Here is a 22902-nt window from a genome sequence, read left to right as displayed (position 1 = left end):
GAGCTAATAACCTGGCAGCTCAATGCAGATGACCAGTGACCTCAGTGTCCAGCAGAAGCCTTTAGGGGGCGCCAGAGATTAGCTCCTCTCTCCTGGCCTGTCCACTCCAATGCAGTGTCCTAAGGGCTGAGATGCACTTTATGATCCCATTAATACTCTAGACTAGGGATGGTGGTGCGTTGAAGCCAAAGTTATAATCAATTCAAAACAAAACCACAAACAACAGCTAATGTTTATACGGGCTTCAAGCAGCACTGGAAAAAATGCTAATGCTAATTCCCTCTACTGAAGTGTTTTGGAGAAACACACAGTAAAACACACGAAGCCTTCATCAGAAATATACACACATTTATTTACAAGTGCACTTGCATTTGCATAGAAATGTATTGCAACATAAAAATATATAGTAGTAAACAGATTTTCATATTTATAAGAGGCATCTTTTTTTAGCTTTTTATTTCCTTTAAAGATTTTGTTTCTCTGAATTAAATCTTAAAACTTTGCTTACAGGTAAACAAATGTAAATATATTTACTGTTTGTACTTTAATCAAAAACTGGAAGAAATCTCCGGTCAGCGGGACGCAGGCCAAGGAGGAGGTGGAAGGACATCATGTTACTTTCTTATCGCAGTCACACTTTGCTAAATGTTTGATTTTTTGGATTATATGCTTTATTTGTAAGCCTGACCCAACGTTCAAAAACCTCGGCGTGACATATACATCTCCTAATTGATGCATCCCACTGACCGGTCACATGATTCGAGTGTAGGAAGGAGCAGGGAGGTAGGGAGTGCGCTCTAAGGCACATATTAAATATTACTGTGGCCTCATAAAATGATGCATTGAATCATTTTTAGTTAAATATGTATTGAATCAATTTCTCAAAACACAATTTTGCATTTTTTCTTATTTATATGTAATAATTGTGCTGAGGTCATTCACACATTTTAATCAGGTGAATCCAATGCATCACTTTTTTATTATGCCATGGGAATAAATGGGTTTATTCAGCAGTTAGTATAAGAGGCCTCAGTTTCCTTTTGACCAGATTGGCAAGTTCTTACATGTAGTGACTTCTGCTTCAAAAAAATGTTAAAAATAAAGGGACTAGACTCCAGAAAGACAAACATAAAAAAAGACATAGAACACATTTACTAATTAATAAAGCCTGAGACAGAGAGAGAGAGACAGCACTGGACGAGGTGGATGAACCGACACCATTGTGAACCGATGAGAGATCAGCTGATGGCACTACATGGGCTCTCCTCCATGGCCTGGTCAGACACTACCCATCATCGTCAACCCAGGATGGGGTCGCCATGGCAACGCCTACAACATCGCGGCCCTATGTGACCCCGAATCGCCAACTGGTAACTACGGTAACCAGGCAACCACACCTTCCCAAAAGGAGAGTCCCAAACACCCGGCGTCACGCCCTCGAGGGTTCGGATTCTGTCGCCATGACAACACACCTGCATTTCCCGGTTTCGGAGGCCCGGGGGCCATTGTTTCGCTCCTTTAATCTCTATTTAAGCAACACTGCTTAACATCTCACTAATATATTTTAATGACGGGTTACGCAAGGAGTCAAATGGCTGTGGCTGCACCCCGGCTAGGACTATTGTTCTATTGCTGGGACAAGTTGGCATTATCTTACAAAATGAAGTAAAAAAGGGATGGAAGGGACATTGGTGTCCATTAACAGACCAAAAAACAAAGACTCCCCAGAGAAATACAAAGAGAGAGAGTGTGATTTTGCTTTGATGAATTTAAAGGAGTACCCCAGCATTTTTTTGGTATTTATGTTATTTATATAGTATTTTTCATGACGATGGCAGCTCAAAAGTGCTGCATCTTTATTGTACAGTCAATCTGAAAGTCTGCCAATCCACAAAACACTGTTAATTTATTAAAACTATTGTCAATTCTAACTGACCACATGCGACAGGTGCAGCTGATAGACAATAGGTTGAAAAACGCTGGAGGAGTATTCCTTAAAGTTTCTGAGAATAATTGACAGAAATGGCAGGAAAAGATGATGCAAGAACAAAAGTTTGTCAGTGTCGTCCGTTAGAGGAGCAGCAGTCTAACCGACAGGAGAAGACAGAAGACTTTGGGTTCTGACAGCAGCAACACTGACAAGCCTTATATAAGCATGGTGAGGTCGTGTTGGGGCATTAGTGGGGCATTCCTGAGTACACTTCTACACTGACAGCGGCCTTGGTGACCACTGAACGGACACAGGAGGGTCCCACCTCCTCTCTTCTTCTTCGCTTTAGCTCACAATTACATCTAAAACTCGCTCACTCACTCACTTTCTTGCTTTCCTGTCTCCTCACATCCACGCACCCTCTCACACTTGCCTATATCGCTCTTCCTTTATGTACATGATGTTTGGAAGGGGGCTTCCCATGCCTCTAACAAAGACTTTATCCAACATTATTAAAAGAACATGATTCATTAGATATAAATATGCAGATAAATTCCAATATTCAAATGCCTCTCCTATATTGGCAGATGAGCGATGATGATGATGATGATAAGTATTTTGGGACGTTTCTGGCGCTGGGAGGTCTCCCTCACTGAGTAAAAGCCGGAGCGGTGGTGCAGCGGGGGGTTGGGGGCGGGGCTTAGACACTGGTGAAAAAAGGCGGGGCTTCAAAACGTCTGCTTTGGGATAACTGTGTTGAAGGGATAATCCCAGAACGTGGTGGTGATCCCAAAACCTGGAGAGAGCAAAGAAACAGCATTAGTGAATAAAGTGCACCAGAAAAAGGGGGAAACAATAAAGACATTAGGTGAATATGATAGGTGGTGCGGTGGGAGGTGTCTAATTTCCACAGTTTTATCCTCCTTTACCCCAATTGTAGTCGATCAGCTCAAGATATTTTTAATGTAATCTGTTTATGACACACTGTTGCATGTAACAATAAACATGAACAACATTACGTCACAGTCTTGAAGCCTGAATTTTGTCCATGTTTATGGCTAACAGTGTACCTTACAGTGTCAGAAACCACACAAGCAAGTGTATTAGGGTTGACTTAAAGGGGAATACCATCACTTTTTAAATTTGGTTTTTAAAATTCAATCAAACAAAGTCATTCAGAGTGGTTTAATGTGAAATGGTGCAATTCAGAGAAACATACCACCTCACTTTTCTTAACAGTGGTGGTGACAGGAACCAGGGGTTGCCATGTTTACAACACAAATACAGCCATTTATTTACTATCCAGTAATACACATTAGACTCTTCAGATGCCTGGTTCCTATCACTGCTATTGTAAACATTTGAGTGGGTAAATTTCTCTAGAACAGAGCATTTCACATCAAACCACTCTGAATCACTTTGTTTACATCTTATCCATTTACTAATGCAAAAAAAATTCCCTTTAACAAATCAACATGGTTTGAGGAAAGTTTCAGACGTGTCCCGGCTGTCTTGGCTGGTCAGCTACATTTGAGGTAAGTGGGAACATTTTGTAAATCTGTTGTAAATTTATCAAACTACTGCTTTAAGACCACTTATGGAGGAAAGACTGCACTGGAAACCCAAACTGACAAAATCTACACAGAATTACTAAGTAGAGAGAGTTTAGTACATACCTGCTCTTTGGTGCTCGAAGTGGTGTTTGACGTGGTAGGCCTTGAGGCCGTACAGGTAGGAGCCCTTGCGAGGGGAGCCGTAGTGGAGGTAGTAGTGGATCATGTCATAAATCACATACCCACACAGACCCCCGACAAACAGAGACAAACCCAGACCCTCCGGCAGCAGCTGCTTCAGAATCAGGTAAAATGCTCCTATCACGATGGAGGCGATGCCTGGAGGGAAAACCAGACGAGAGCCATCGAAAGGGGACTGAGAGAGAGAGAGAGAGAGAGACACAGAGAGAGAGAGAGAGAGACACAGAGAGAGAGAGAGAGACAGAGAGACAGAGACAGACACACAGAGAGAGAGAGAGAGAGAGAGAGAGAGACAGAGAGAGAGAGAGAGAGAGAGAGACAGAGACACACAGACACAGAGAGAGAGAGACAGAGAGAGAGAGAGAGAGAGACAGAGACACAGAGAGAGAGACAGAGACACAGAGAGAGAGAGAGACAGAGAAAAAGAGACACAGAGCGAGAGAGAGAGACAGAGAGACACAGAGAGAGAGAGAGAGAGAGAGAGAGAGACACAGAGAGAGAGAGACAGAGACAGAGAGACACAGAGATAGAGAGAGAGAGAGAGACACAGAGAGAGAGAGAGAGAGAGAGAGAGAGAGAGAATTTTGTTGATTATTTTGCAGATTTCAACACAGATAAAAACAACAAATTCTGTTTCACATTGCTGATTCTTCAAGGTCAATTTCATTTGGATCAAAATCGCATTCCATAAGCATTTCCTTCAATACAGACATTATTGTTTGAAGTCTACGGTCTGAATGTTTCAGACAGCTGAGCCTTAAAGGGGAACTTCACTTATTTTTTTCATTTCTAATTTCTGCATAATTAAATGGTTAAGATGTAAAGTCATTCAGAGTGGCTTGATGTGAAATGCTCGGTTCTAGAGAATGGTACCAAATAGGAATTCTTTACAGTGGTGGTGATGGGAACCAGACGTCTGAAGTGTTCTAATGCTTCTACAAACGTCCTCTCATAAAGTTATTACACTAAATGGTTATGAACCATGTCTGAGGCATTGTTTTCCAACAGTTTTGATATTTTGACCTACATTTATTTTCATGGGAATGGCACATGCAGGGGGCTTTAAGGCTAAATAGTCGAATAGTAGGTTCACTGGTTGTTTTGGACAGTAAATAAAATGGCTATATTTGTGTTGCACACATTGAGAGCCCTGGTTGCGATCACCACCTCATTTCTTTACAACGAACCATTTCACACCAAATCCCTCTGAATGACTGTTAACATCTCACTGATTGAATTTGCAGAACTCTCACCTTGTGGTGCTGTCCGTGCAGCAGGAAGTGCAGAGTGATCAGGTAATAGTTGTGTGCGGGAGGACGCATGTGGAAGAGGAAACGGTGGATGCAGTACTCCACAAAGGACCACATGAACACTCCCACCAGGAAGATGAAGGGGAAGCTGTACTTATGGATCAGGATGGAGTAATCTGGACACAACACAGGGAACACAGCTTTAGGACGTGGCCTTTAATAAAACAACATTAACATTATTATGCTACAGAAGCCGCAATGATCACCTGCTATGACTTTATATTGATTAATTTATTCATTTAAAAACAAATAAGCCAGTCCCACTATACAGATAACTAATATGCCACAGAGTACAATCAGCTCTTTCAAACAGGCACGGTCGTCCCCTTTGCGGCAGACATCAGCCGGCATGCACACGTGTGGTTCAATATTTGACTTGGGACAAACGTAATACTGATTCCTACAGCGTGTAGCGTAACATGCACGCAGTCAAATACACAATATTTGATGCTTGTGGGTTTTTGTTTCTAGCAGTATTTGAGCTCAGGACTGGCCTTCTCTCTCTAACCTATTGGTAACTAGCAAAGACACTTTCTCTAGAAACACTTTCTCTAGATAGACGAAGCACTTTTTGTAAGTTGATCTGGATAAGAGCGTCTGCTAAATGCTGTAAATGTAAATGTAAATGCACCTGATGCTATAAACAGTCTGGTGCTTCCTTGTGCCAACAAGCTGTAGCAGTACCAGCTCAGATAAATAACCAGCGGCATCCACACAGCAGGAACCATGTACCTACACACACACACACACACACACACACACACACACACACACACACACACACACACACACAAACACAAAAAAACACACAAAGAAAGACAGAGAGGGAAGTTAAAATAAATAAAACCAACTCATAAAACTCAAAGGCACCACTGGAGCTGGATTAGTTTTCTCATAGAAGATTGTATAATGTGGGATTTGATTGGCCAAACTGTTTGGCATGAAGCCAGATGGGAACTATCAGGGAAGGCCTGATTATTTTTGAACTATAATATGCCTCTCTGTAATCGGTAATTCATTTTTATTTAGAACAATCATCATAGTTATTATATTTAAACAATAAGTACTGTAGAAATACTCTTATTTCACTGTTAAATGTTGGTGAGGGATTAAAGGGATTAAAATCTTGAAAGAGCTCTAAAAGTAATGGTTTTCCACAGGATTAAGCACTTGTGTCTAATCTTGTCAGTTAACTAATCCAGCTCCAAAAAGGGCTAAATTAGTGACACACTTCAATTTAGGCCATCAAAGCATTTTGGCTGAAAATGGTCTAAAGTGTTTAGTCAGCAATTTTGTCAGGAAAAAAACTAATGATTAAATAAGACAAAGTGTAAAAATCTAAACCTTAACAAAACATTTGAACGAGAATGAAATGAGAAGTATAATCTGATTAAAGTGATTAAATGCTGTTGGCTCATTTTACTTTGCTGTGCCACTCACACAGTCATGTTCAAACAGTTGGAGCAGCAGCAGATCAACAGTGAAAATTTTTTTTGGGTGGAGCTTTTAACAGTTTATATGAGGAACGTTCAATGAGTTACTTGTTCTTTGCACATCTCAAGTACCTCGAGAGGGTATAACGCTCAAGAACTTCTACAGGTTAGATACCACTGGAAAACATAACATCTCACTCAATACACAGAATAGAGCAAAACAATAGAAACAGAATAAAAGTATAGCTAAAAAATAGCAGCATTCATTTCCTTAACCCTTGTTTGGTCTTGATGTGCGTGGTACTCAGTGGTCTGGTGGACCCACTGCATTATTGGTTTCACTGAATAAATACAGCCATATCAGTTTATGTAAAAACAACAGATGTTTAAAATATCACAAGTGTCCAGTGTAGGGTTCTCCTTTAGCAGCTGTAGCCAGTCAGCAGCCTGTACATGCTGTCCACCCTCACATACACACACACACACACTAACAGCAGGCCATGTAGGTGGAAAACAGAGTGAAGTAGACAGCATCTCCACACTTTTACTCCCTGTGGGTTCAGCCCAACACCACATGTGCAATATAAATGTGTGGGGGGTGAACAGAGTGAAGGCCCTGAAAATGGGTTATTTTATATGTTCTTCACAGAAAATGAGCAAAGACCAAGAATCTGAGGTTGAAATAATAATAAATCACATCATTTTTTCTTTCGGTACACCTTGAAAACGGATCTCACAGGCCTGAACACCACACAAGGGTTAAATTACCATACGTTCTCTGTTGTCAAGGTCATCAGATTTTGTAGCACATACTGTATCCTACATAATAACTTTAGAACGTTTGTTTTTTTCATTTTTCTTAACTACTTTTACTTATTGCCAATTCAGCTTTGTCCTTTTTAAAGCAGACCTTTTTATAGTAAACATGTACAAATTTATAACCTTGTAGTTTGTAGTTTTAGTATGTTTGTGCTTTCAGATTTTGCTGTAGGTTTTTAGCCGGGTGCGTCTTGAATTTCAGTTTCGATCTGGAATTTTCATTTCAGTGCATCACTTTAAAATACAGGAACAAATATCCTTGTAGTCCGTAAATGGGCTTTATAATGTCATGACATGCACCACATTCAACCACATATCTCCTCTGTCACTCTAACAGCCTCTGCATCTGAACACAGACCACTGTATGTGTACACACCATGCAGTTTTGGTGTTAGCCTCAAAGAAGTCGCTCTCGAACAGTCGGATCGGTCGGTCCACGGGCTGATGGACCCATGCGTCATATTTCTCCCCCAGATGACCCACCTGCCAGGCCAGAGGCTTCCTCCAGTCCACCAGATCCTACACACACATACACAGGGCAAGTTAAACACACACTGCTGCCAGATTCTGCTACACGCCAAATGATGAAAATGTGCTTTAGTGGAAAAGTAGAAGTAGATTGTGGTCAGTGGCCGCAGTCTCACTGATTTTTTTTTTTCAAATGCAGCATAAAGTGATTTAAAGCCTTTGTGCAAGAACCTTTAACATGACCCTCACTGCACTGAGAGGTCCTGATATAAAGACGAGTCAATCACACTGAAGACATGTCAACCAAGCAGTCTGTTAACAATGAGATCAGCCTTTTCTGTCATACAATAACACCACATCTCAAGAAACAAACAGTAATGATATCTGTGCATTCGTTTCAATGGCTTAAGTTATACAATCTGGAATTCTTTTGGTTTTTAACACAATAGATTAACTTTTATACAGAAGTACACAGAAAAACACAATTATATAATTATATATATATATATATATATATATATATATATATATATATATATATATATATATATATATATATATATAATATTCTTCTCATTAGTATGTTTTAGCCTGTGCGTTTCTCCTTTTATTTTCTAGACTTAGTGCTTATTGCACAGTGCACTGAACAGCTACATGCATAAAATGTGCTCTATGAATAAAATGATCATCATCATTATTATTATTATTATTATTATTATTATTATTATTACCACCATTTTTTTATATTTTATTTTTACATTTTAAATCATTTAAAACAATACAACAGCAAACTCAGAAAACACAAATCCACCAATCCCACAAACCCACCACAACCATCCCCCCACCATAGCCCAAATATCTAGCAATTGTTTCCAAAAAAGGAAGAAAAAAAGGAGAGGAGAGGGAATGAAGAAGAAAACTAATATTTAAGCCTCACAAATACATATTTTGGGGAGTTCTGGCCCCAAAAGTATTACATTTACATTTATGGCACTTGGCTGACGCTCTTATCCAGAGGGACTTACAGTTTGTTCAGTTTACACAGGTAGGCGCAAGGAGTGTTAGGAGTCTGGCCCAAGGACTCTTATTGGTATAGTGTAGGGTGCTTGTCCAAACAGGGGATTGAACCCCAGTCTACAGTGTAGAAGGCAGAGGTGTTACCTGCTACACTATCCAACCACGTAGCTGACCGTGTATTCAGACAATTGTGAAGTTCAGTAAGTTACGAACCAAAATATCAAACCAAGTGTCACTTATTTTAAACAAAACATTCCAAGACTGTGTTCAAAAAAGCAGAAAGTGTCTCAAAAAGCAGCTGGTGAGTTTCTGACGCTTTTGGATCGAACAGTTTATTCTGCAAGTTTGCATTGAAAATATCTTTGTACACTTCTGAGCTCACAATCCGGCCAGTGAAGACTAGCTCAGTGACACCACTGAGAAAACCAGCTCCTCTTTGAGATCTCTCTGAATACGCTTTTGATTTGCAATCATCATTTTCATCCACTCGGGGAAGGGGCCCGAAGCACAACCCACATTACGAAATGTTCTTTGGCATGTTGCGCGTAATTACACATTTCCACCAGAGAGGTCTCCAAATCCCCACAACTTACTCAGTGTAGCTTTAAGAACTTCACTGAAGTTTACTAGTGATTAAATGGAAGTGTCTACACTGACCTGATTCAAATCTGAGTATCATTTCCACGAGGCCCTGACCGACACAAACATGTAGTCTCCGATCCCAAGAATAGTTTTAAGGCCTTTTAATGACTGTCAGTTGTCAAATGTCAAGGTTTTAAACTCACAACAGAAACTTAGTCTTAAATAGCATGAATATAAATACTCTTAAAACTTTGAAGACCTGAAAAGTGATAAATAACAATAACAGCTTTTAACAGCTTTTTTAGTGTATCTATGCGATGCCCATCATCAGTGATGGTACCTGGGGTCACTGCATGTTTGAATTTCAACTATCAGACACCTTCCCCAAGGCGATCCGACCAGGGCTGAGCAAATCTCGGCCTGTGCCCCTCTTAATCCAGAACCATCTTGAGGCTTTCTCAGCAGCCTCTGATGTTACTCTCAGGCAGCCCTGCAATGCCCAGGAGGCAGAAGTTAGTAGCCAACAAAACCTCTACACCTGACTTCTATGGGCACACATGTAGCACGCCACAAAATATAATAAAATATTTTTAAAAATCACATAAAAAGATGAACATTTTATAAAGTAACCTAAGTAACGTCAATCAAGTTATGGCTAAGCGGTGTCCAGTTCCTTTTGAGGCCATTGTATATGTCACTGGATGGGGTACCACTTTAAAATAAGACTACCCTTATAAATGGTTCATGATAGCTTAAAATTAGTTTCTTAATGGTTATTCATTAGGTCTTAAAGAGAATAAAACCATTAATAAGCATTTACAACACAAGAATAAAAAGGGCAACAGTGGCCTGTCGTTCGGCTAACAGATTCATTTCTACTGTCAAACTACATTTGCTGACGTTTATTGATCTTACTTTGTCTTCATCAGTCAGCATTCAGCCTGTCAGCTTCATCACATGTTCACATTCATCAGATGTAACAGCTCATGTTTGCCCTTCTTATTACTGTGCTATAACTACTTATCAATGATTAATTAACTAACAACCATTATTTATTAATGGTTGACTATTTATACACCCTTTATAAAGGTAGTTGTATTTTAAAGTGGTACCCTGGATGGAAAATGTTGCCTGCTTTTGGCAAAATGAAGACATAAATAAACATGAGTGACGCCACCCAGTTTAAAAATGAAACCTGTGTTAACTCATTAAATAAAATTCATTAAAATCATTAAATAGTCAGTGTCTTGTTAGAAATGTACTACACTCTTCATCTTTACTGAGTGAAGTCACTGAAGAAGTTCAAACAACCGAGTTTCTGTGCCAAAGGTAACCCGGAAGGCGCAGACGTGGTTGGTGAAATGCGCAGCAGGGGGCGCTACCACCATGTCTCAGAGTGAGGGAGGGCAGGTGTGTTTAGTATCTCAGATAAAGTGAAACGCTGCTGTGAGTGACGGTATCTTTAGATAATCGGTCATCATTTCTGTTGAGGTGGTTTTCTATTTGTGTAAGATGTGACAGAGATTGACCTGCATTCTCTATTACTCGCACTGGCTGCACAGACAGAGGAAGGAAGTGAAAGTTTGGATGGTGTGAAGCTCTATAAACACAGCACGGCCTCTTCGATAGGCTGAGACTGTAATATGCAAGTGCCCTGCCTGAAAAGGACCAGCGTCTTGTGATCTGACTAAGGAAGCAGTTCAGTGGTGATCAGCCTGGGTCAGCTGACTAATGATATGACATAGTGCAGAAAGAGGTCTTCCTGAGAAGAAGTGAGATTACAGAAAGCTTCAGAAAATCAGCCTGGGCCAGTTTGTACGAGACGCTCTCTGCTGTATCGCCTTTAGCTGGAACGGATGAAGTTGTCAGCTTCTTGTTCAAATAAGAGCCAGAGTGTAACTGCTGCACCATTTTAAGGTGGAATAGAAAACCTTAACTGGGCACTGTGTGGTCGAATGCTTCTCTACTGACCACTACAGGTGCTAATTCCACAATGGTCACTTCACAGGACTGTTTAAAAGCTCTTCATAATACATCATTTTAACAATCTGCAAAGTATTATCACAATAAACAACTCTTTATTAGGAGTGCACATCTCATGGTTCAATGCAGTTAAAGGGGAACTCCGTCCATTTTTCAAAATTTCTCAAAATTAAATAGCTGAGATGTAAACAAAGACATTCTGAGCGGTTTGATCTGAAATACTCCGCTCTAGAGAAACATACAGACGTCTTTACAGTGGTGGTGATAGGAACCAGGAGTCTCAATGACCACAACACAAGTATAGCCATTTTATTCACTATCCAAAACGACCAGTGAACCTACACAAGCTTTTATATGCAATGTTGATTGCAGTAAAATTGTGGTAAATCTGAAAAAATATGTTTACTTTATGGACTGTTTTGTACCTCTCAGCCATGCATGATAAAATATAGCAATGCATTTTAGGCCAAAACCTTCTCAAGCCTATTATAAAATAATATCTCAGACATCAGGCAGTGTATTCATAACCATTTAATGTAATTTAATGCAATCATTTTCTGTGAGGAGCTTTTAGAGGTGGCCGTGTGGTTCCTATCGCCATCACTGTGAACAGTTCTGACTAAAATCACTTAAATCAAGCCACTCTGAATGAGTCTACATCTTTAATTATATCGAAAATTTGAAACATTGATGAAACTCCCCTTTAAGGTATGCATCATGAAACTGTATATATACTTTAATTATTGTTGAGTTGAATTTATTGTGGTTATTTTTATGAATACATTGGATTCACAAACATAATTAGAGGAAGTATCTATGCATATATATATATATATATATATATATATATATATATATATATATATATATATTTATATATATATATATATATATATATAGTAATGGAATACAGACAATAAAATCATTACACCTTTTTAAGTGTATTGTTTAAAATTAGGCCAAATTTAAGACAAAACTGTATTTTTATTATAAGTGATGTTATAAATGATTCTAATACTCCAAAATGTAGGCAGCTGAATCACCACCTTCAGATCAGCATATTATGATGTGCTGATGCAATTTTACAGCATCAGCAATTCTTATATTATTGTTATATTGTTATATTGTTATATATATATATATATGTAATTGTTATAATATTATCATAGTTGGCGTTGATGTTGTTGTTTCTTATCTCTCCACAGCTGTAAGAGAAACCTTCCTGTTGTAGCTTCTGAACCTGTTGATCAGGTCTGTGGAAATTCTGACATCGTGCTTCTGGCTTTTTATTAATAAGTCCGAATTGAGATATGGCACACAGGGTGGGCGTCTGTATGTGTGGATGTACGAGTGTGTGGAAATGTGTGTATGTATATGTGGATGTGCGTTTTCTTTTTTTCTTGTTTTTGTGTTACATGTTCTGTATGTTTCTTTATTTCTTTTTTATTTATTTATTTTTCTCTCCCAATTTCTACCATTTTTTCCCTCCTTTCTTGCCCCTTGTAATTTTTGTTTGCTTGTATATTGGCAAATTTTTGTCCTCCGTCTACACGATGGCAGCATATACTAAAACAAATGTCCTATACAAGTAATAAAGAAAAATTAGTCCTCCGAGGAGGGGGGTGTTGGCAGGTTTAATACAAAAAAAAATAAATGAATAAATAAAAATAAAACTACACACATTGCAGATTCATACTGGATTAAAATCACTCCACAATTATTACCGTCAGACTGTAAAACTACACACACTGCAGATTCATACTGGATTAAAATCACTCCACAATTATTACAGTCAGACTGTAAAACTACACACACTGCAGATTCATACTGGATTAAAATCACTCCACAATTATTACCGTCAGACTGTAAAACTACACACTGCAGATTCATACTGGATTAAAATCACTCCACAATTATTACCGTCAGACTGTAAAACTACACACTGCAGATTCATACTGGATTAAAATCACTCCACAATTATTACAGTCAGACTGTAAAACTACACACACTGCAGATTCATACTGGATTAAAATCACTCCACAATTATTACCGTCAGACTGTAAAACTACACACTGCAGATTCATACTGGATTAAAATCACTCCACAATTATTACAGTCAGACTGTAAAACTACACACACTGCAGATTCATACTGGATTAAAATCACTCCACAATTATTACAGTCAGACTGTAAAACTACACACGCTGCAGATTCATACTGGATTAAAATCACTCCACAATTATTACAGTCAGACTGTAAAACTACACACTGCAGATTCATCCATCCATCCATCCATCCATTATCTTCCGCTTCTCCGGGGTTCGGGTCGCGGGGGCAGCATCCTAAGCAATGAAGCCCAGACCTCCCTTTCCCCAGCCACTTCCACCAGCTCTCCAAGGGGGATTCCGAGGCGCTCCCAGGCCAGCTGGGCGATATAGTCGCGCCAGCGTGTCCTGGGTCTTCCCCGGGGTCTCCTCCCAGGTGGACTCGCCTGTGACACCTCCCGAGGGAGGCGTCCAGGAGGCATCCTAACCAGATGCCCGAACCACCTCAGCTGGCTCCTCTCGACGTGAAGAAGCAGCGACTCTACTCCGAGTCCCTCCCGGATGACTGAACTTCTCACCCTATCTCTAAGGGAGAGTCCAGACACCCTGCGGAGGAAACTCATTTCGGCCGCTTGTATTCGCGATCTTATTCTTTCGGTCATTACCCAAAGCTCATGACCATAGGTGAGGGTGGGAACGTAGATCGACCGGTAAATCGAGAGCCTTGCCTTATGGCTCAGCTCTTTCTTTACCACAACAGACCGGTAAAGAGCCCGCATCACTGCTGACCCAGCACCAATCCGCCTGTCAATCTCCCGCTCCCTTGTACCATCACTCGTGAACAAGACCCCGAGATACTTGAACTCCTCCACTTGAGGCAAGAGCCTATCCCCGACCCAGAGAGGGCTCTCCACCCTTTTCCGCCTGAGAACCATGGTCTCGGATTTAGAGGTACTGATTCTCATCCCAGCCGCTTCACACTCGGCTGCAAACCGATCCAGCGAAAGCTGAAGTTCGCGGCCTGATGTCCCCAATAGGACCACATCATCTGCAAACAGCAGCGATATGACCCTGAGGTCACCAAACCGGACACCCTCCATCCCTTGACTGCGCCTAGAAATTCTATCCATAAAAATTATGAATAGAATCGGTGACAAAGGGCAGCCCTAACGGAGTCCAACTCTCACTGGAAACGAGTCTGACTTACTGCCGGCTATGCGAACCAAACTCCAGCTTTGTTTGTACAGGGCCTGAATGGCTCGTAGCAAAGAGCCATGTACCCCGTACTCCCGAAGCACCTCCCACAGAATACCCCGGGGAACACAGTCGAATGCCTTCTCCAGATCCACAAAGCACATGTGGACTGGTTGGGCAAACTCCCATGAACCCTCCAGAATCCTGGAGAGGGTGAAGAGTTGGTCCAGTGTTCCACGACCAGGGCGGAACCCGCACTGTTCCTCCTGGATCCAAGGTTCGACTATAAGCCGGACTCTCTTCTCCGGTACCCCTGCATAGACCTTGCCAGGGAGGCTGAGGAGTGTGATTCCCCTGTAGTTGGAACACACCCTCCGGTCCCCTTTTTTAAAAAGAGGCACCACCACCCCAGTCTGCCAATCCAGTGGCACCACCCCCGATGTCCACGCAATGTTGAAAAGGCGTGTCAGCCAAGACAGCCCCACAACATCCAGAGCCTTGAGGAACTCAGGGCGGATCTCATCCACCCCTGGAGCCTTGCCACCAAGGAGCTTCTTAACTACCTAAGCGACTTCGGCCTCAGTAATGGACAAGCCTATTCCCATGTCCCCAGTCTCAGCCTCCTCACTGGAGAACGTGTCGGTGGGATTGAGAAGGTCCTCAAAGTATTCCTTCCACCGCCCAATGACGTCTTCAGGCGAAGTCAGCAGCACACCATCTCCACTATATACAGTGCTAGTGGCACACTGCTTTCCCCTTCTGAGTCGCCTGACGGTTTGCCAGAATCTTTTCGGAGCCGACTTAAAGTCACTTTCCAAGGCCTCACCAAACTCCTCCCATACACAGGTTTTTGCCTTGGCAACAACTGAAGCCGCAGATCGCTTGGCCTGTTGATACCTGCCAGCTGCCTCTGGTGTCCCACAGGCCAACCATGCCCGGTAGGACTTCTTCTTCAGCTTGACGGCATCTCTCACCTGGGGTGTCCACCACCGGGTTCGAGGATTACCGCACCGACAGGCACCAACTACCTTACGGCCACAGCTTCAGTCAGCCGCTTCAGAAATGGAGGAACGGAACATGGCCCATTCTGAGTCAATGTCCCCCACCTCCCCCGATATCTGGTCAAAGTTCTGACGGAGGTGTGAGTTGAAGATCAATCTGACAGGTTCTTCTACTAGACGTTCCCAGCAAACCCTCACTATACGTTTGGGCTTGCCTGGTCTGAAAGGCATCTTCCCCCACCACCTGATCCAACTCACCACCAGGTGGTGATCAGTTGACAGCTCAGCTCCTCTCTTTACCCGAGTGTCCAAAACACATGGCCGCAAGTCCGATGACACGACTACAAAGTCAATCATTGAACTGCGGCCTAGGGTGTCCTGGTGCCATGTGCACTTATGGACATCCTTGTGTTCAAACATGGTGTTCGTGATGGACAAACTGTGGTTTGCGCAGAAGTCCAAAAACTGAACACCACTCGGGTTCAGATCAGAGAGGCCATTCCTCCCAATCACACCCCTCCAGGTCTCACTGTCATTGCCCACGTGAGCGTTGAAGTCCCCCAGTAGGACAATAGAGTCTCCAGGAGGAGCACTTTCAAGCACCCTTCCCAAGGACTCTAAGAAGGCTGGGTACTCTGAACTGCTGTTCGGTGCATAAGCACAGACAACAGTCAGGACCCGTTCCCCAACCCGAAGGCATAGGGAAGCTACCCTCTCGTCCACCGGAGAAAACCCCAACATACAGGCACCGAGTCGAGGGGCTATGAGAAAGCCCACACCTGCCCGCCGCCTATCACCATGGGCAACTCCAGAAAAGAATAAAGTCCAGCCCCTCTCAAGGAGATTGGACCCAGAGCCCAAGCTGTGTGTTGAGGTGAGCCCGACTATATCTAGCCGGTATCTCTCAACCTTGCGCACCAACTCAGGCTCCTTCCCCGCCAGTGAGGTAACGTTCCAAGTTCCAAAAGCCAGTTTCAGCAACCGAGGATCAGAACGCCAAGGCCCACGCCTTCGGACACTGCCCGATCCACAACGCACCGAACCCCTACTACTGCCCCTCCCATTGGTGGTGGGTCGATGGGAGGGACTGCAGATTCATACTGGATTAAAATCACTCCACAATTATTACAGTCAGACTGTAAAACTACACACTGCAGATTCATACTGGATTAAAATCACTCCACAATTATTACAGTCAGACTGTAAAACTACATACACTGCAGATTCATACTGGATTAAAATCACTCCACAATTATTACTGTCAGACCGTAAAACTACACACACTGCAGATTCATACTGGATTAAAATCACTCCACAATTATTACTGTCAGACCATAAAACTACACACACTGCAGATTCATACTGGATTAGTAGTTTCAACAGGGCTTAGGCGGGATGTGTTATATAATTGTAAGTTGTTCTTCTGTGAAAAGGGGTGAGTGACCTGTGGTATGGTCACCTCTCTCACTCTGAGTCAGTTACAAACCAGAGAGCGCACAAACTGAGATCATACAAACAGCAAAGATAAACAAGGGCAGAGAGAGGAATAGAGAGAAAGAAAGAGTGTGTGGTGGAACTAGGAAGATAAACCTAGAGAGCAAGAGAAACACAATAACAAAGAGAAGCAAAGAAATAGAGAGAAACTAGGAGAAACAAGGAGAATAGAGAGAAAAAGAATAAAAATAAGAGAAACAAAAAAAAACAGAATTTCAAATAAATAAAAAGAAATACAGAAAAGAGGAGAGAGAGGGAGACAACGGAGACAGAAATAGAAACTGTGTTCATGCACTACTGTTTTCTGTCACAAGTGAAACTGCAGCCTCGTGGGAGCAACAAAAAAATGCTTCTGCTTTTTTGGCCTTTTTTCTCTCTTTTCAGTGCAGACTTCACCCAGAGGGTTTGTGAGGGTTGTTGACAGGGTTGATGAGTGTCATGCTAAATGAGTGACACAGTGACCCAGACAGAGAAAGGCTGATAAACACCACTCTTTCACTCCTCCTCTCGCTCTCTCTCGCTCGCTCTCTCTCTCTCTCTCGAGCTCTCTCTCTCTCTCTCTCTCTCTCTCTCTCTCTCTCTCGCCCTCTCTCTCTCGCCCTCTCTCTCTCTCTCGCCCTCTTTTTCTCTCTCTCTCTCTCTCTCTCTCTCTCTCGCCCTCTCTCTCTCTCTCTCTCTCTCGCCCTCTTTTTCTCTCTCTCTCTCTCTCTCTCTCTCTCTCTCGCCCTCTTTCTCTCTCTCTCTCTCTCTCTCTCTCTCACCCTCTCTCTCTCTCTCGCCCTCTTTCTCTCTCTCTCTCTCTCTCGCCCTCTCTCTCTCTCTCACCCTCTTTTTCTCTCTCTCTCTCTCTCACCCTCTTTTTCTCTCTCTCTCTCTCTCACCCTCTCTCTCTCTCTCGCCCTCTTTCTCTCTCTCTCTCTCTCTCTCTCTCTCTCACCCTCTCTCTCTCTCTCTCTCTCACCCTCTCTCTCTCCCTCTCTCTTGCCCTCTCTCTCTCGCCCTCGTTCACTCTCTCTCTCTCCCTCTCTCTCTCTCTCGCCCCCTCTCTCTCTCTCGCCCCCTCTCTCTCTCTCTCGCCCTCTTTCTCTCTCTCTCTCTCGCCCTCTCTCTCTCTCTCACCCTCACCCTCTTTTTCTCTCTCTCTCTCTCTCTCTCACCCTCTCTCTCTCTCGCCCTCTTTCTCTCTCTCTCTCTCTCACCCTCTCTCTCTCTCTCACCCTCTCTCTCTCCCTCTCTCTTGCCCTCTCTCTCTCGCCCTCTTTCACTCTCTCTCTCTCCCCCTCTCTCTCTCTCTCTCTCTCTCTCTCACCCTCACCCTCTTTTTCTCTCTCTCTCTCTCTCTCTCTCACCCTCTCTCTCTCTCTCGCCCTCTTTCTCTCTCTCTCTCTCTCTCTCTCTCTCTCACCCTCTCTCTCTCTCCCTCTCTCTTGCCCTCTCTCTCTCGCCCTCTTTCACTCTCTCTCCCCCTCTCTCTCTCTCGCCCCCTCTCTCTCTCTCGCCCTCTGTCTCTCTCTCTCGTGCCCTTCATTCATTTAATAATAGTCATTTTTTTTGCTAACATTGTCTTTATTGATTTTAACAAATTGTCATGTTTACCACAACATTATAAACATATCTAAACACCCCCCCAAAAAAAATTTCACATACATATGCATATACATACGTATACATACACATACCGCATATGCATGCCCATACACATACATACACATGCACATATACATACATACACATACATACATACATGAAATTTAAAATAATTGTAGATAAGTTGAGGGTATTGTAAGAGTATTAAAGTTATCAAATCATTGTTTACTTGCATTACTTCTGAGCAGTGGATGGGGAAAAACAAATGGCGCTACATATTTTAAGTTGCAGAGGGTTTTATGTTCTTACAACATTTGAGTTAAATCAGTATTCTCTAGATAGTTGACGAATGGACCCCAAATACTATAAAAGGACGAGTACTTTGATAGCATAAGAAATGTTTTCTAAGGGCAAAGTTGTAGATAATTCACCTCACCATTTATCCATACCTGGCACACCTGTTCTTTTCCACGATACAGCAATAACTCTTTTAGCTAACAATATACCAATTTCTAAAAACTGTTGATGTCTTTTCCTGATTTTGTAATTCATTGGATATATACCCAATAGGAAGAGCTTTGGGTCCAATGGTATCTGTATACACAGGATGTTCTGGATACCGTCCCTCACTGCTTCCCAGTATCGTCTTATATAGGCACACTGCCACAGACAGTGAAAGAGTGTCCCCTTTTTCTTTACCACACTTGATACACACATCAGGTACAGCATTATTATATGTATTGAGCCTTTCTGGAGTTATATATGTACGTAGCAGCCAATTATATTGTATTAATTTAAGACGCGAGTTTGTTTGTGAGTGAGCTCTATTGCATGCCTTCTCCCAATCCTCAACGGAGATGTCCTCCTGTAGGTCCCTTCTCCATGCCTCCAATCTTTCTATCGATGATTCTAAGGATTCACCCATTAAACGGTTATATATGTTGGAAATGACACCCCTCCCCAAACAATTCTTAACCATTAATTTTTCTATTTTGGACAAAACAGGAATAGAAAGTGACTGATTTTGTTGTATTTTAATAAAGTTTCTCACTTGTAAATATTTGAAAAAATGTTTACGTGATATACTATATTTATCGGCTATTTCTTCAAATCTGCTATTGCTTCTATTCCTTTTTTAGCGAAAATTTTAAACCCCCCATCATACCTCCCTGATGGAAATGATTCATTGCCCCATATCGGATTAAACAAAGAGAGAGAGTCACTTTCTCCCAAATATTTTTTGACTTGATGCCATACAAGAATCATATTTCTAACTATGGGATTCTTAGTGCTTTTTTAAAGATTTTTACCAGAAGCCGAGTAAAGGTAAATGGGAAGGGGTAGGCCCAAACGATGGCCTTCCATCTCTCTCCACAAGGGAGCATCTTTTTCTGTAAAGTAAAACATCAATCCCCTTAGCTGTGCTGCCCAATAGTACTAGAGGATATTGGGGCACCTAAGCCCCCCTCTATCATAGGGTAAGTACATCAATGACATGCGCAACCTGGAACGTCTGTTGTTCCATAGAAAACGCGTAAAAAGGGTCTTTAAATAAGAAAAGAAGTTATTTGGTGGTGGTAATGGCAAATTTTGAAACAAATACAACAGTTTAGGCAGTATATTCATTTTAAGAGCATTAATTTTCCCTATTAGTGACATTGGTATTGATATCCATCTGTCTAGTGAATTTGAAATTTCCTGTAACAAAGGTTTGTAGTTAGTTTCTACAATATTCTCAAGATTTGGTACAATTTTAATGCCTAAATATGTGAAACAGTCCACAATATTGAATTGGAGGGTCACCTCGGGTGGATTTTTTTCTTTCTGCATGATTTAATAGCATTACAGAAGTTTTAGATTTATTTATTTTAAAACCCGAGATCTTCCCAAATGTGTTAATCAAATCTAACAAGGCAGGGATAGACGTCCCCAAATCCCTAAGAAAAAGAATGACATCATCTGCATATAATGCTAGGCGGTGTTCCTGATCTCCTATATTTATTCCAGAGATTTTGATATGATTCCTTACTGCAATTGCAAATGGTTCTATTGCCATGATAAACAATAGTGGAGACAGAGGATAACCCTGTCTACACCCCCGCTTCACCTGAATAGCTTTTGAAACAATTCCATTAGTCAGTATTTCTGCATATGGTTCTGTATAGAGCAAATTTATCCATTTGCAAAAATTCTCACCCATCCCAAAACGTTCAAGAATTTCAAATAAATATGGCCACTCCACGCGGTCAAAGACTTTTTCAGAGTCCAGTGAAAGCAAAGCTGTATCTGGTGCATCCTCTTGGTTCTGATATTGTGGAAGCCCTGTCTGCCCCGAATAAAACCGTTCTGATCCTTTCCTATTATCACTGGTATTGTTTCCTCAATCCGTCTAGCTAAAATCTTGCATAACACCTTTGCATCTGCATTCAGAAGACTAATTGGCCTCAAATTCTCACATTTATTATTTAGTTTACCAGTGTAACGGGGAGCGAGGAGGCGGACTCATGTGCTGAGATAAGCGAGATTTATTAAGGGCAAATCCAGGGTCGTGGTCAATACGGTCCAGGGTCATAGAGCCAACACGGAGAAAACGGGGTTCAGACATGACAGACCAGAATACGATGAACAATACAGAGATTCCAACGAAGCCAACAAACAGAATGATACATCGAACAAAGACCAGCAAAGACAAAGTGCAAACACAGGGCTTAAGTAACAAAGGGTAACGAGGGACAGGTGAACACAATCAGGGGCGGAGTAACCAAACAGGGGGCAGGACTTAAACCAAAACAAAAAGGCACATGGAGTGGGAGGAGCCAATCGTGACAACCAGCTTTTGGCAACAAGGTAATCAAAGCTCCTCTTAGAGAGGGTGGAAGAATTCCCTCAATAAATGATTCCTTAAACATTTCTAAAAGAGGAGCCTGCAATCTTTTCTTAAACTTTTTATAGATTTCAATAGGTAGACCATCTGGTCCTGGTGTTTTTCCTACACTTATACCATCAATTGCTGTGGCTATTTCCTCCAAGGTTATATCTTGCTCTAAATCTATTTTAAGTACTTCTGGTATTGAGGGTAAATGTATTTTATCTAGAAAATCTCTCAGTTTTGGATTGTCATGAGGAGTTTCTGCCCTATAGAGTTCTTCATAAAATATCCTGAACGTTTCATTTATTTCTACAATTTCCTCTCCTTGTTTATTCTGTAAAGAAGTAATACTCCCTCCACTCTGTAATACGCCAAGCAAGTACCTTCCCTGCTTTTCCCCCCTGATCATAAAGTTTGTTTAAGTCGTAATAGGCTTGTCATTGCTTTGGATGCCGATAATTCATTATACTGTGCTCTCAACAGTAGTAAATTTTGATGCACTTCAGGAGAACCTGATTGGTAATAATACTGTTCTGTTTTATTTTTGCTTCCAGAGTTTTCACCTTCTGATATGTTTGGTTAGCTTTCGTACTAGTGGTACTAATTATCTGACCCCTAATAAATGCTTTAAAGGCTTCCCACCTTATACTAGCAGATGTTTCTGTTGTGTTTGTTTCAAAATATCATTTTATTTGCTCATCCAGGTAGGAGACAAAGCCAGGTTCTTCCAGCCATTTTTGTTTAAATTGCCATCTTGAGGTATGAGGCACCAATTTAATCTCTTGATATAAATTACAGTCATTTTAGTACAATTTATTCATTCTTCAGTGTCAGAAAAAAGGGACAAAGACAGAAAACATAAAAACAAAAGAAATTTCAACAGGACAACAACCAAATATAATTTCAATTTTTACTTTACTTTCATTAGAACTTCTGCTTTTTTCAGGAGCCTCACTTTCAGTTCCTCAAAGAACCTGCAGACACGCCTCCAAAGTTCAGTCTTAGAAGCTGGTTGATTTTCTGAAGTAATCAAACCCATTCAGTGGTGCTGAGGTCTGGACTCTGGGGTGGTCAGTCCATAGTTCAGCTTCTTTGTTTGATCTGTCTGTCTCCTTTTCTCAGTGAGGTTCTTCTTGATCAGCTACACATCCTTTCAGACCCACAGCGCTGAGTGGTCTTCTCACAGTGGAAGGATGGACAAAAACCCCTGTGGATATTTTCAGATCTGAAGCAGTTTGATCTTCTCCTCTCTCTCCGAGATCAAAGCTTTCAGTGCTGTTTATCTGATGGGGGCAGTTTTGGTGTCGACCAGGTCTTCCAGGTGGTTGTTAGGAGTCACATTTGCTCTGTAGCTTTGATTCATTTCTTGAACTCCAGTTTTAGTGTTTGTTACTTTTTTCTACTGAAGTATCTCCT

General features: G+C 41.6%; 1 protein-coding gene across 1 annotated transcript in view; it reads right to left on the bottom strand.

The window, feature by feature from the left end:
* Positions 1–327: 327 nt before the first annotated feature.
* fa2h (fatty acid 2-hydroxylase) overlaps positions 328–22902 on the bottom strand; it is a 67210-nt gene continuing 44635 nt past the window's right edge. The window contains exons 3-7 of the mRNA XM_037540775.1: positions 7623–7765; positions 5626–5726; positions 4938–5110; positions 3607–3859; positions 328–2726 (exon numbers count right to left, since the gene is read on the bottom strand). Coding sequence (XP_037396672.1) covers positions 2659–2726; positions 3607–3859; positions 4938–5110; positions 5626–5726; positions 7623–7765 — 738 coding nt within the window. The 3' untranslated portion in view covers positions 328–2658. The remainder of the gene's footprint in view (positions 2727–3606; positions 3860–4937; positions 5111–5625; positions 5727–7622; positions 7766–22902) is intronic.

The sequence above is a fragment of the Pygocentrus nattereri genome, chromosome 8 (assembly GCF_015220715.1).
Source record: "Pygocentrus nattereri isolate fPygNat1 chromosome 8, fPygNat1.pri, whole genome shotgun sequence".
NCBI lineage: Eukaryota > Metazoa > Chordata > Actinopteri > Characiformes > Serrasalmidae > Pygocentrus > Pygocentrus nattereri.
Note: the sequence above shows the minus strand (reverse complement) of the source record. Positions and strands in the feature narration are given on the sequence as shown.